At 33.0% G+C, this 13702-nt stretch overlaps 1 protein-coding gene across 1 annotated transcript; it reads right to left on the reverse strand.

The window, feature by feature from the left end:
* Positions 1–66: 66 nt before the first annotated feature.
* LOC139773660 (uncharacterized) lies at positions 67–12590 on the reverse strand. The gene is made up of 12 exons (XM_071708258.1): positions 12388–12590; positions 9535–9743; positions 9217–9371; positions 8046–8260; positions 6762–6906; positions 6039–6281; positions 5459–5831; positions 4891–5071; positions 4536–4699; positions 4210–4413; positions 3950–4117; positions 67–3819 (listed from the first exon to the last, which is right to left on the reverse strand). The coding sequence occupies exons 2-12, from the start codon at positions 9629–9631 to the stop codon at positions 3230–3232; spliced, it is 2535 nt and encodes an 844-aa protein (XP_071564359.1). The 5' UTR covers positions 9632–9743; positions 12388–12590; the 3' UTR covers positions 67–3229.
* Between the last annotated feature and the right edge of the window lie 1112 nt (positions 12591–13702).

Below are 13702 nucleotides of genomic sequence, written 5' to 3' on the forward strand. Positions count from 1 at the left end.
TCTGTGTGCATGTACTATAGATATAATAGCAGGAATTAAGGGAAGGTATTAATAATTATAGAAAAATTGTTTGATCACATATGGCATAATATATTGAAATTTGACTAAATTTTTCTATGTTACAGATTATGCTGTGATATTTACATGTTGAAACTATTACTAACACGAGATCTAGACAATGGAAAATACAAGTATTGAAATATATATATGTATATATATATAAAATCATGTAATAATTATATATATAAAATTATTATTATAACCCTGTACATACACATATCGGATATGTGTCCAGGGTGTTTTAGATCACCTATACGATCCTTTTTTTCTCTGAAATGGACAGTGGCCGGAAGTTGAGAAAAAAATTCCCATTACTACGAAGCTTATCTAAAGTATCTAATAATACCCATCGTCTATAGACGTCTATAGACGTCTATAGACGTCGATTCGATGGGTCATTTCTCACTGGGTAGAATTTCGGTTTTCCGGAAACTACCGAAAGTAGGATAAATCTCGGTCAAATCTCATTTTTTTAAAATTAACAACATTTGCTTAGCATTTTTATCGATATCACTTGCGATTGATAAGAAAAAGGAAATGTTTATTTTTTAAAGAAACATCTTTAAATAAAAAAAAGTTTTAATATCTTTTCAATAGACCTATTCAATAATACTTTACTCGTTTATGTTTTAATTAAAAATTTAAGAGTTTACTACATTGCAGTTTTCGTTACTTCTGGTTTGTTTCTAAAAGCACCATCCGATTTATCGCATAAGGTTTGGTCTTGAAAATTTTAATTTAAACTCCCGATAACTTTTTATGTCTGGAAAAATGGATGACTTATAATCTGTGACATTTCTTTATTTTTCTTATAAACTGGAAGTGATATAAAAAAAATATTAAGCAAAAATGTTAAGCAAAAAAGTTGTTTGTTTTTAAAAGATTTATCTAACAACTTATCTATCTCACTCAACCTATGTTCCTATTAAAAATTTTAGACCCAGATTCACCCTACTTCCGAAAGTTCTCGGAAAACTAAAATGTCACCGTTATATAGATAATTCAGATAGTCTTTGGCAATGAAATTTTTTTTCCAATTTCTTTTTTCACTATCCATTTCCGAGAAGAAAGGATGGAACAAATGGTTTAAAATACCCTGTATACACACTATCATTCAAAAGTATTTGCCACCCCAGAAAAAATAGAAAAAATTCTAATTTTTTGCAGCAAACTCAATTTAAAGTGGAGATTATTGTTACATGTACTTATTGTTACTTTACACAAAACTAATGTTATATTGATTTCCCTTACTTTTTAATTTCATGTAATTATTTTGCGTACAGAAAATCTCATAAATAATAAATACATTTTCCGAGATTATCAATACACGTTGGTGTATCTAGAAACCAAAAATCAATTACAAAATTAATCAACCGGATGCCAAAACTGTGTAAGATAAACTGTGTAATGTGTAAACTGTAATAAAAAAAACGGCCACATTAATGGCGAAAATTTAAAATTATGTTATTTTCTTGCCAAATCATTGTTTAATATTGATTAAATAATGTGTAACTTATGTAATAAAAACGAGTAGCAAATTATTGGCCTTTTTATTCATTAATAAACTCATCAAATTTCTGATCAAATTTCACTGATCAAATTTCTTTAAGGTGGTCAATACTTTTGAGCGGTAGTGTATATGTCGTAGGCAAATGGTTATTTTAGGAAAATAGCTTCTGACTAGGCAAATGCTATCTGCCTGGCCAAATAGCTTTCACCATTTATTCTTGCTATTTTCCTAGTCAAATGCTATTTTCCTAGGCAGATGCTATTTGATTGAACCGCTGTTAGGCAAATGGTATTCCGCGAAGCATGCATTGGTGGGTAATAATTCTTCAGTTTAGCTACCCCAGCACAGAAATCGATGAAATTAGGCTTATTCGACGCGTTTTTGCACGAAACGAAAGAATCTGGCAGAAAAAAGTGTCGCTCTGCCCCGCGAAGCGAGATATTAATCGTTCAAGTTGACATGAATTAGGTTATGATTCCTGTCATACCGACGAGATGTAGCGACCATAAACATGCCCCGCGACAACTTCTCACTGATTTTAGGACACGCCTTCGGCGTATAGATTAGTGACGCGCTTTAAACAGTTAAATACTTTTAAAGCGCGTCACTGAAGTGCACCAATGCATGCTTCGCGGAATACCATTTGCCTAAAGTGCTCTTCACACTACGTATCGCGGACGCGGATCGGATTGAGATTGCGGATCGCGGATCGTAATCTAGCCAATCATAGACGAGCAGCTCATCTGTGATTGGCTGACATCCGATCCGCGATCCGTAATCCCAATCCGATCCGCGTCCGCGATATGCCCGTATCAGACTACGGATTGGGATTGAGATTGGATTGAAATTTGACCAATCAGAGCAAAGTTTACTAAACTTGAGATCAGTTTTCTCTGTTCTGATTGATTAAATTTCAATCCAATCTCAATCCCAATCCGTAGTCTGATACGGGCTATACGTAGTGTGACACGGGCATAACAGCGGTTCAGTCAAATAGCATCTGCCTAGGAAAATAGCATTTGACTAGGAAAATAGCAAGAATAAATGGTGAAAACTATTTGGCCAGGCAGATAGCATTTGCCTAGTCAGAAGCTATTTTCCTAAAATAACCATTTGCCTACGACATATATATAGTGTATATATCCTTAATTTTTGATAATCTGAATATTGCAAAATTATATATTATACATTTATATATCTATAACATATAATATAAATAATAATATTAATTATTGACAAAAGGACATAGCTTCAATGACCTTGGCTTGGACCTTATTAAGGTCACAATTCTGAGTAATCTTCAAAGTTTTAATCGTTGTGTTTGTTAAAACATTATTGATAAATTAGTAAAATTTATATAAATACACACTTTTATGTACAATTGATAAATTGGATGCATTAGTTGGTTCAATTGATTAATGCATACTTCTTGAATCTTTGGACTTATCCCTATTTAACTAATTACATGTGCCAATAAATACATTTTTTTACCTCTTTTTTGCCTCTTTTTTCTTTTTTCTTTCGAATAATTCAGATTTTAGATTTTAAATTAATTTTTTTCTTTCTTAAAGCTACATAAAACTACTCACGTTGTTATTGCATTCAAATCCTTAATTGACTACCGTTAAACTAGAAATCCTCAGGAATTCTTCTATAAACTCAATCAATATGCTTGTCGTTTTGGGATGTGCTCTGTTCGTTTTCCACTGTGATTTTACTCTGATCTAAGTTATCAGTCTCAAAATTCGGATTAATAAAACAGCTCTCTTGCGTATCGCTTTCTTTAATCTTCGTTCGAATCGCATTGTCCTTTGTTGCTAATTTGTCCTCATGTGTTGTAATTGGATTTTGTTCAATTCCGTCAATGTTCCTAGCGTTTCTGATAGCTTCGATCTGAGTTAAATTCGGTTCATCCGTTTTTTTGTTATTTTGCGATTCTTCTTTCAAAAATCCTTTATTATCATTTTCCATCATGTTGCTCTTGTTAATAATTCGTTCACTTCGCGGTTTTTCGTCTAAGCTAATATCAGTCGTGTGCTTCTCGGGGCTATCTTGTTCGTTAATTTTTTTCGGTTTCCGCTTTACGATATCATTGCCTTCGAGCTGAGACCGCTTCCTTAAATAAGTCATATTGAATATAAAATATATTATGCCGGTCACTAAAGTTACTACAGCGAAAATCCGATAGGTCGGCCTGGTGCCAAAATATTTCATTAGATAACCGCCGATCAAGCTTCCGGAGCCTTTGCCTATAACAAAATTAAGTACATATTTATTATAATTTGCTTATAATTATAATTGTTAATAAATTATAATTATAATTGTTATTTATTGTTATTACCAAGAAGACTTGAACAGTTAAGTGAATCTATGACATACCAACTCCGTAATAAACCCCGCCAAGCAATCCTTGTATCGAGCTGTCGGTTGACGTGGTTGATAATTTCGCCGCGTAAGTGACGGCCGCGGTGAAGCTGAGAGACGTCGTAACCGACTCTAATGCCTCGAAGATTAAAGTAAGCCAAGGATCGTAAATCAAAGAATAGCCTGTGCAGGAAGCGCTTCATTATATCTTTAAACGCGCGTGTGTCCACGTTTGTTCTCCGTCAATTATTTCGCACCGTTATCGTCGTACTCACCGACGAGCCTGATGGCGTAAAACACGAAACCTATGAAAAGCACGTTCGCGTGACCAATCTTTGATATTATCGGTCCTGAGAGTGCCAACAACGGTATGCCGGCGATGCCGCCTACCGCTACCGTGATACCCATAAGCGATCTAGATCCACCCAGGTCCTGGATCAGCCAGAAGAGAAACGACTCGATGTATCCCCAAGCGGTACCTGTCAAAATCTTTCTTCCTCTTAAGTGCTGCCTTTTGTCCGGATAATTTGTCGCGAAACATCGTAGGAAAATTCGGGCCAAATCGACTAGTCGGGCCGTATCGAGCAGTCTGATAACTTACCGAGAATAAAACATGCGAGGAAGAGTACGGCAGTTTCGATGTTCCTTAGAATAGTGAAGACGTCGCGCACAACGTTCCTACCAGGTGCCTTGAATTCTAAGTTGATCAGCAACATGAGGACACCCGATCCAAGTTTCAATGCCGCGTATAGGTAAAATGCCGGCCTGAAAAATTCATTAAACTTTAATTTGCGATTCAATAAGATCTAATTTTAAAGTCGCATAAATATATAAAGAGTCTTGAAAGTAAAGCCTCGTATAGAAAAATTTTCAATTTATCTTGGCACGTAGAATTATCCTTTTCCGATTGTGCCTCTGTTATAAGATATTTTGTATATCATGATTAAATTACTCGCCTAAAATCTGTGTATCCTTTACCCCTGCTAGCGTAATCTATGAGAATACCCGATAAGGGTGAGGAAATCATGCCTCCTATACTGCCATAAATTCTTTGAAGACCATAATCTGCCTCCTGCTCTCGCAATATTGCTATAACAGCACCTTCGAACATGGCAAAAGTTGTACCGCCAATAATACCTGAAACAAAGAATTTGACACCTTTATTTCTTGGTACATATTTATTTCGTAAAATTAATAATGTCGAAGCTAATATCACAATAACTACAATACAGTTAAGAAGAAAGAAAAAACTCCAAGAAAAAAAATTATTCCTTGTAGTTCTTTGTGCTTAATTAAAGATGAAATCTAAAATGACCATTTTATAACTTTAATATTAAATTTTTTAAACAAAATAAAACCTTTTTGGAGGCCGGAATTATATTCAACATGAAAAATACTGTAAGGAACAATTACTTCCATTCTTGGATTAAAAAAAAAGTTACTTCTTGCTGAACTGTATAACAATTAGAGATTTAAAAATCACAATTATCCTGAGAGACAGTTGGAACGTTGAAATATGTATACCTATGAATACTCGAATGCCGAGATAAAGCCAGAACGTTAGCTTTATGTTGTATTCGATTTCCATATTCATGTTAGTGCACATTGCGTTGCGAGGTAGAGTAACTATGCATTTCTTCTTGCACTCGTTTGCGCTCAAGACTCGCTCGGTTGATTCTAGATTCGCTTCGTGATCATAGAGCCGCACATGTATCGTGATTTGATTATCTGTAGAATCTGGATCGTTGCAAATAGATCTTCGAAAATCTCCTCCGGCCCAGGACATTTCTTCTGTCAAATACCTTTGCCGTTCTTCTTGTAAATCCTCTTCATCTTGTTTCAAATTTTTCATTTTTGATTTGTACAAATGATAATTTATCGTTCGGTTGATGTTATCCTAAAAAAAAGGAATATACGATATGTTTTTTGTCTTTATCTCTTTTTTTTCAGAAATAGTATTTTAGTTAATTTTTTTTAGAAATTTAATTTATAATACATAAAATATAAAAAAATGATGATAATTCCTGGATTATTGCCAATCTTTAGATGTTTTCGGATACATACGAATATAATTATGTTACGAAGTATACTATTCTTCTTCTACCTTCGATTTTATTAAACTATCAAATGCGCATGACGTATAATTTCTGTGCATTTTATGTGATGCTTCGATAGTAAAGTTATCGGTATCTTGGACGTGTCCCGACGGGGACGTACATGAAAATGAGAACAGCTGATCTGTTGGAAAGAAATAGTGTGTCTTCGAGACTTGCCGGATGGTAGTTTTAAAAAATTCATTATTTCTTAATTGCCGACGTTCCTTTATATCTTCCTGTTGACTAGTACTCTGTAATTAAGATGTAATAACATTTATTAGCATCGTAATGTTATTATGCACAAAACGATATGTCCATAAAAATATATAGTAAAGATAGTAGATATACATATAGTAAGACATATATAAAATACAAAAATGTACAAAAATAAAATTTTACTATTTAAATTCTGGAATTTATTTTTAACAATTCTTTTGCGTTCGATACTTTGCTGAAGGTAATGTCAAGGTAATAAAACATTCTTTTTTACATTAAAAAAAATGGGCTATGTAATGTAATGCTGCAAGTACAGCCAAGTAGTTTTAATCGACAGATTTAGCAATGCGCACACATTGCACTGTACTCTCTTCGTGCGTTGGCCGGCAACCGGTATGTCTACCTTACTACCTAAGCTCACCGCTTATCCGTTATTCGATATTATAAGTATCGAGTATCCGTAACTCAGTAACAGGTAGTTTTGTTAACATACATACGTTCAATGCGCAACGTACCGTTGACAAGTCGCTCTGCGCGACAATATATTTGTATGAGGTATTAACGCCAGTTTGAAAATTGAGATGTCGGACTGTGTAAAGCCTCGATCTTAGAATCAGACCTCGATCCGTCTCGTTGTTCGTTTCTACGCGACACACAAATCTGCGAAAAAAAAATTGCTAATGTTTGAACTTTGTCCAGTATATATAGGGTTGTAAATAAATGACTTCGAAGAAACCGTTTAAAATGTCACTCTGTAAATTTATGACTCTTTTATGGCTCTATTATTAAAACGCCATTATAATAAATAGTAACATTCATGGAATCTCATTCAGAGTTGGAGTTGTTCAAATTAATTTAAAACAAACAGGAAAACGGAATGTTTATATACTGTTGGAAAATTTGTGTTAAATATAACATAAATCACATGTCCCAAACGGTCCACTCAAATTTTTGAGTTAATTTAACATAATATGGATGTGTTAAATGATGGTAACACCTATACTATATGTTAAAATATTTCAACAGGAAGGAATTCTGATCGTAACTTGAGGTTAATTAGGTGTACAATTAACACATAACTTTTATATTGAAATTAAGATTGTAAAATAAAATCAACACTCTTTTTCTGTAAATTTTTATTCCCACTTTTGTGTAGAGTAAAATCAACTCTCTTTTTCTGTAAATTTTAACACATTTAATAAATACGTTTAAATTGTGTTACTTTAACATATTTTTTTAATTATTTTAATAATTGTACATTTTAAATTTGTATACATTTTAAGTTCAATTAACATAGCAGGCATATGTTGAATCAACACATGTATGTGTTGATTATTTTACACAAAAATTTTAACAAGGACCTTTTTTAACAAAACTACAAAAATTTTCCAACAGAGTACGTCTATATACATATATGTATATATGCGTTTTACATGTTTGTATATAGGTACGTGTTTATGTGACAAAGCGTTTATCGCGATGGCACGAGATTACTATTCGTGATAACAATAACTTCCTCAATGTGCTACGTGATTTAAATTAATGACATAATATACAATGGACTAGAAAATGTCTCTAAAATGTTAGAATATTGTATCTTCAAGGCATTAATGGTAATAAAAGGATTTACAAGATAAAAGAAAAAAAAACACATGCTTTGGGCTCAACACAGAGAAAGAAAAAAGAATAACATTTTTTAAATATTATGTAAGTGATATATTACGTAACACAATGAATTCTCAACGTTATTTCATTCCTGCGACGGAGCTAATGCTATGTAATTGTGACTTTTTGCTTACCCACAACTTTCTACTTTTACAGCGATCTCCGATTCTAGCTGCATCTCACACGGATGAGTCTGGCTCATTGTATGTAGTAGCGAACCGTTTCTACCTTCACAGCCGAGGTCCATGACTATCCTCTCTGGGAAATCTACTGTCACTCTGCCGATCGGCACCAGTAATAGCAATAACGCCGCTAAACCTCCGAACGTGGAAAATATCGATAGTAAAATCTGTCAGAAAGATTCGTTAAAGGTCTCAGTGATACGCTATTTTCATAAGTATACGTGTAGATAGTGACACAAGATTTGAAGAAATAAATGGCAAAATGGTACAGGTGGACAGGAAAAATTCGAATGGTTGATGATAGAGGTGTACGAATCAAGGATTTTTGATGTCAAATCGAATCGACAACATCTCATTCGAATCGAATCGTTGAAATATAATTTTTAATTAACAATATCATTATTATTAGATTAAATTTTGACACGTAGATAACAAGACATTATTTTAATATGGAAAAATAATATTGATTATATAATATACACTCTTTTTAAAACAAAAAAACATATTTAAATATTTAATATAAAACTAATAAAATATATTTTATTTAATGTCGCAGTAATTAAAATAATTAAACGAAAAATCGTAGATAAATTATTAAAATATTCTAACATAGTATCCAATAACATTATCCAATTCATGCATAGAAATTAAAATAAAATAATATAGTTTAATTTGTTATTAATATACATAGCTTACTATTTTTTTACGCATATCTATTCAAACTTTTACTTTCAATTTGATAGGGTTACTTGACATGTCAAAAATTTGAAATAAACTTTTAAAGCGGCTACTTAGCCGCTCAGTGAGTGATTGTAATGAATGCACTCACTAAATGCATCTATTAACATGACCGTACTTTTGCTTATTAATGGGAAATATGATTTTATAAAATTGACAATATATATATATGATTCGTACTCGAGCCGTTTAGATTCAAAATTTTCGAATAGTTCGGATTTGAATAATAGAAATTCGAATTCGAACCGAATTAAGTCTCATTTGATTCGATTCGAATTGATTTATATTCAAATAGTTCGCGCATCTCTAGTTGATGGTGAAAGTATCTCGCTCATACATTGGTATTATCTTGATATTTTTTATCGAGGAAAGACTGTTAACTCACTCTGAAATTTCCTATCCGGTCGGCTAACATACCGGCAAGCGGCGGCATCACTATGGCCACGAGTGGAGTGATAGAACTCATTATCGCAGTCTCTTCCACGTTTATTCCCAATTCTCTCATGTGTATAGTCAGGTACGGATACAATACGTAGAGTGCTGAAGCAAGCAGCAAAAAGACTCGTTACCACGCCAGAAATATTGCTTACTTTTAATTCTACTTAATTATTTGATTGATTAAGATATGAATTAAGATATGATTAAGGGAACAGAAAGAGCGTACGCTGTTACATTTCACTGTAGAAAATTGCTTTTTACTTACTGGAAGCGTGAATAAAAAATATTAACTTCAGCGGCATCAGCTCTTTCTGACGGAAATCCTTGCTGATTCTCCTGAAGAAGCTTTTGAGCATTATCATTTTGATGTTTTGTGCGTCTCTGGATTTGAATTGACGTCGTTGAATTAACTGAGCGTGAGCGATGTTCAATCTGTATTGTGCGTGTCTCCGCCGTACGTTATTGTTCCATTCTCTGCGTTTAACCAGATATTTTCCGATAATCACAGCAATTTATAATGACTTTGTGAATAACTTCTATTTAATTCGTAATAAAATGAAGGCTTTATAATTAACGTTAATTTGGTCAGTCATCCCATCACTGTTATTGAAATGTACACGGTGGCCATGGCACAAAATACCGTCAATACGAATGTCACGTCTTTTTATGTAACGGTTTTACAATACCTTCTACTTCGTGGCATACATACATCAACATCAACTTCCGCTGGTTGGAATAAATAAAACGTTTACCGTATCGATTGACCGAACGTACGAATTACTTGTTGTCAGGGAAGTTTAATTTGCGTAAATCTATTTGTTGACTTGTTGTAAAAAAAAAGTATATTGTATGTCCAAAAGCTCAATGTTCCGTATGCAAAAGCGGAGTATGTTTTGTTCATGTGTAACAGATTGTGTAATCGACCGATATTATCATCATTTTTTGAAGTGTAATAGCTGCACGGTAGTAGCACGGCGAACGTACTTTTGCAATGGTTCGTCGGTATTACCAATTACGAGATGGAGCATCGTAATCAACATGAAATTGCTCGTTGTTAGTTGTTACCGGCATTCGGAGCGAGCATCATTATTATTTAATCGCATAACTTGTACGCCGGCAGACCTTGCGGAAGAAGGCGAAGATATATATGATTGTCTTCTCAATAGATCGCCATGGAAGATTATGATTCAAAACTTGAGACAAAATTTCACGGATAATTTTCGGAAATATGTTTGAGCATGAAGTTCACGGATCTCGAAACTCAATTAACGATGATGCGATAACAAAAAACATTTTTTGTTCAAATCTCAAAAAAGGGGAATAATTATTTTGTTCTTTTCTTTAGGTTTCTTTTTTGTTAAACTGATGACAAATAATTTAAGGTTTTAATATTTAGATAATTTGTTTGAATATTTACAGTCTTAGTGATCGAAAAATATGAGAATTACAGGATTCTTTGAAAAGAGTTAAAGGGTTCTTTAAAAAATCCAAAATTGAAAATAAACTGAAAATTTTGCATTTATTTTTATGAAACGGCTTGAAATTGAAAAATATATAAATAGCAAATAAGCTTAGAGAAAAGATAATGTAAATTTTAACTATACTTTATCTATGCAACTATTCGCCAAGCACTTAGCAATGCTGAGCAGACCCGTTCTCCACTCAAGGTTTGACATGTCCTATGGATGGAAGATTGTGGATGTGCATAGAACCATGCTTGAAGAACAGTTAGAATTTCCTCGTTGGCAGTGAATCTCAGATAATTTCATCTTATAATATATCAAAAAGTGGCATACATGATTCATTTGATTACGGATAATAATGCAACATGAGAAAGAGAAAGAGAGATTCATTTATTGAAAACATTTTCAAGGAATTTCTCGAAAAGCACGTAATAAAAATGTAATAAAAAACACATTATTTTTTGCATATTATACGTATCTCGTAAAGCGTTAAGTATACATATATTGCATTGATAAAATCCCGCAATGTGCGATTTTCCATAGGCAATAAAGATTGCAAAGTGGCAAATATATATTTGTGCCGCGATTGATTTTTAAAGCAGGTAAGAATGTTTTTTATATCAGATTAGATAGCATCTATACGATTACATAGCGATTTACAAGATTATGGTGCCACTTTATTGTTTCATAATGTTGCAACGTATGCGAATTGTTCTCATTACGAAAATGTCAGAACACGCGACGAATTACGAAACAAATAATGACTTTTTGCGATTAATCGCCTTTGAAAACGATAAGACACCTAAACTAATTACATATACTAAAGTTTAAAAAAAGAGCAAATCGTTATTCCAGGTTATCCGTATATTTCGCCTAATTATAATATGTCGAACGTGTAAGACTATATAATTACCACACATAAGAAACTAACGAAGAAATAAGTCACTAAGTAGAAAACGATGAAGAAAATGATCAAGTATGTGCGAATAACATATGTCTCGATGTATTACTAAAGATTTCCGTATAGAGAACAAATAAGTAACATTGTTATGAGGATTTCTATGAAAATATACGCTCGTGTAGCCTTGGATAACATCTCCAGGAAAAACTTTCGAACGGTTATTTAAATATGCTATTATCGCGCCGAGACTATGGAGCAATTACTTCCTTCTTGATTCGCGCGCATGCTGCAAATACCTTTAGTAGTTTATAGTATCTATAGTTAGCTTTTATGTCATGAAATAAAGGAACATATGTCGCATGATAGATGACATTTGTATACAATAGTCTTTATTAACCGACGAGCATTTTAGCATAATGAGAGCAAATTGAGTCAAATAGAGATCGGGTAATTATTACCTCTTCTAGTTTAATATAAAGTCTCTAGGGCTTGCTATATATATATAAAGAATTTATTATAAATTTTGTTATTATTAATACTTCGCAACACGCGTTATAATGTGCTAATATACCGGAAATCGTATTAACGATTAATATTGTCAAAGAGTTACGGAATTTTATGTCCTTGTTTTTAAAATATTCGAATATTACGTTGCCTTTCCATTTACTTGGCACAATACTTTTTCACATATTATTTGTATTATATACGTGTACAAATTAATAACAATGTTGTGTCTCATCAGAATGGAAAATACCTGCGTAATATGTAATTAAGTAGTATACTTCCGTCTTGTTTTAAATCTTGAGGTAAAAGTTCGAAGTGTAATCAGAAGAACTGCTTCGGAGTAGGTACGGCAAAGAAGAAAACGAATTGGAGAAGTGAAAAAAAGCGAAAATCGGAATGCGAATATGGAGAGTACGGATCCTTAAAAAATACCGATGGATCCGTACGGCGCGATGTCATGCGTAATACTGGCACCTGGGTATACAACCTACCGAGCTGAGAGGAAGGAGTGTATGCGAATACACCGATCCGAACTAAGTTGCGACGAATCACCTCGCAAGGATGTGTGCAACCGAAGAGTGAATTTTCTTCGACTTGGCTCAACATTGAATCGTATTTAAAAAATGTAAAAAAGAACAGAATAAAACAGAATATGTTTACAGGTATAAAAAGTGCAAAAATTGAATTAATATTTTAGGAAACTAGGGTATCTGTAGGCAAATGCGGACCGTTACATGCAAATGTCTGTGAGACATAGTATTGAATATGTAGGTACTCTTTGTAGTATTCTTCTAGTAAAAAAGATAATAATTTTTCGATTCTTTCCAATTCTTATTTATGGTTCTCCTCAGATGAAAAAATTGTTTTATCTATTAATATGTAAAACTATTAATATTAACTATTTTGGGGGGGGGGGGGAAATGCATAAGAGCATATATTTAATATTACACATGTACTTGGCAACAAATACTAAACAAGACTAATTGCTACTACGACATAACTCGATCGTCCGCGATATGCGTTTTTAAATGCTTTTATTTTTAAATTTAAGTATTATATTATTAAATACCTTAAATATCATCTTAAGTATCTTTTATTTAAAAATATTTAAAAAGGCATCGATAATCGAGTTATGCAACAGCAAATCTTACTTGCTGTATTCGTTAAATTTTCTGTCAATTTATCGTGCATATTTTCGCTCGACTTTTGTTTCTGTTGTTTGCTGTTAGAGTATGTCAGCGAATCTTACGCAGATTTTAGCACCAATTCTCATTTTATGTGTATGAGCAGCGCAAGTTTTGCAACCCTAACATAGATGGTTTCGGATTTAATACAAAATTTTGATTAAATTTGCTACCAATTTGCAAGATTGCTATCATTTTATTTAAGGAGATTGTCTTCCTTGCACGATCTGTTAAATATTCTATTTTGCATCATTTTTTAAAATAGATTTTTCTATTCTGCAGTACCATTTAGCATTATATCGCGCAATGTTTTCAATCCGTAATTCTTTATCAACTGAATTAAACAGTATCGTGGGAAAATTTGACTCTCCTTCTCTTCGC

Source organism: Temnothorax nylanderi, unplaced genomic scaffold (assembly GCF_030848795.1).
Source record: "Temnothorax nylanderi isolate EJ_2023f unplaced genomic scaffold, tnyl_v1.0 TNYL_tig0065_pilon, whole genome shotgun sequence".
In the NCBI taxonomy this organism is placed as follows: Eukaryota; Metazoa; Arthropoda; class Insecta; order Hymenoptera; family Formicidae; genus Temnothorax; species Temnothorax nylanderi.

What these genes read in the sequence shown, in the direction of transcription:
- LOC139773660 (XM_071708258.1), bottom strand. Translation starts at nt 9,631, where the DNA reads ATGATAATGCTCAAAAGCTTCTTCAGGAGAATCAGCAAGGATTTCCGT. An exon ending in TTACGCCATCAGGCTCGTCG is followed by an intron (nt 4,118 to 4,209) that starts GTGAGTACGACG and finishes CTTCCTGCACAG; the next exon opens with GCTATTCTTTGATTTACGAT. An exon ending in CGGGGTTTATTACGGAGTTG is followed by an intron (nt 3,820 to 3,949) that starts GTATGTCATAGA and finishes ATTTTGTTATAG; the next exon opens with GCAAAGGCTCCGGAAGCTTG.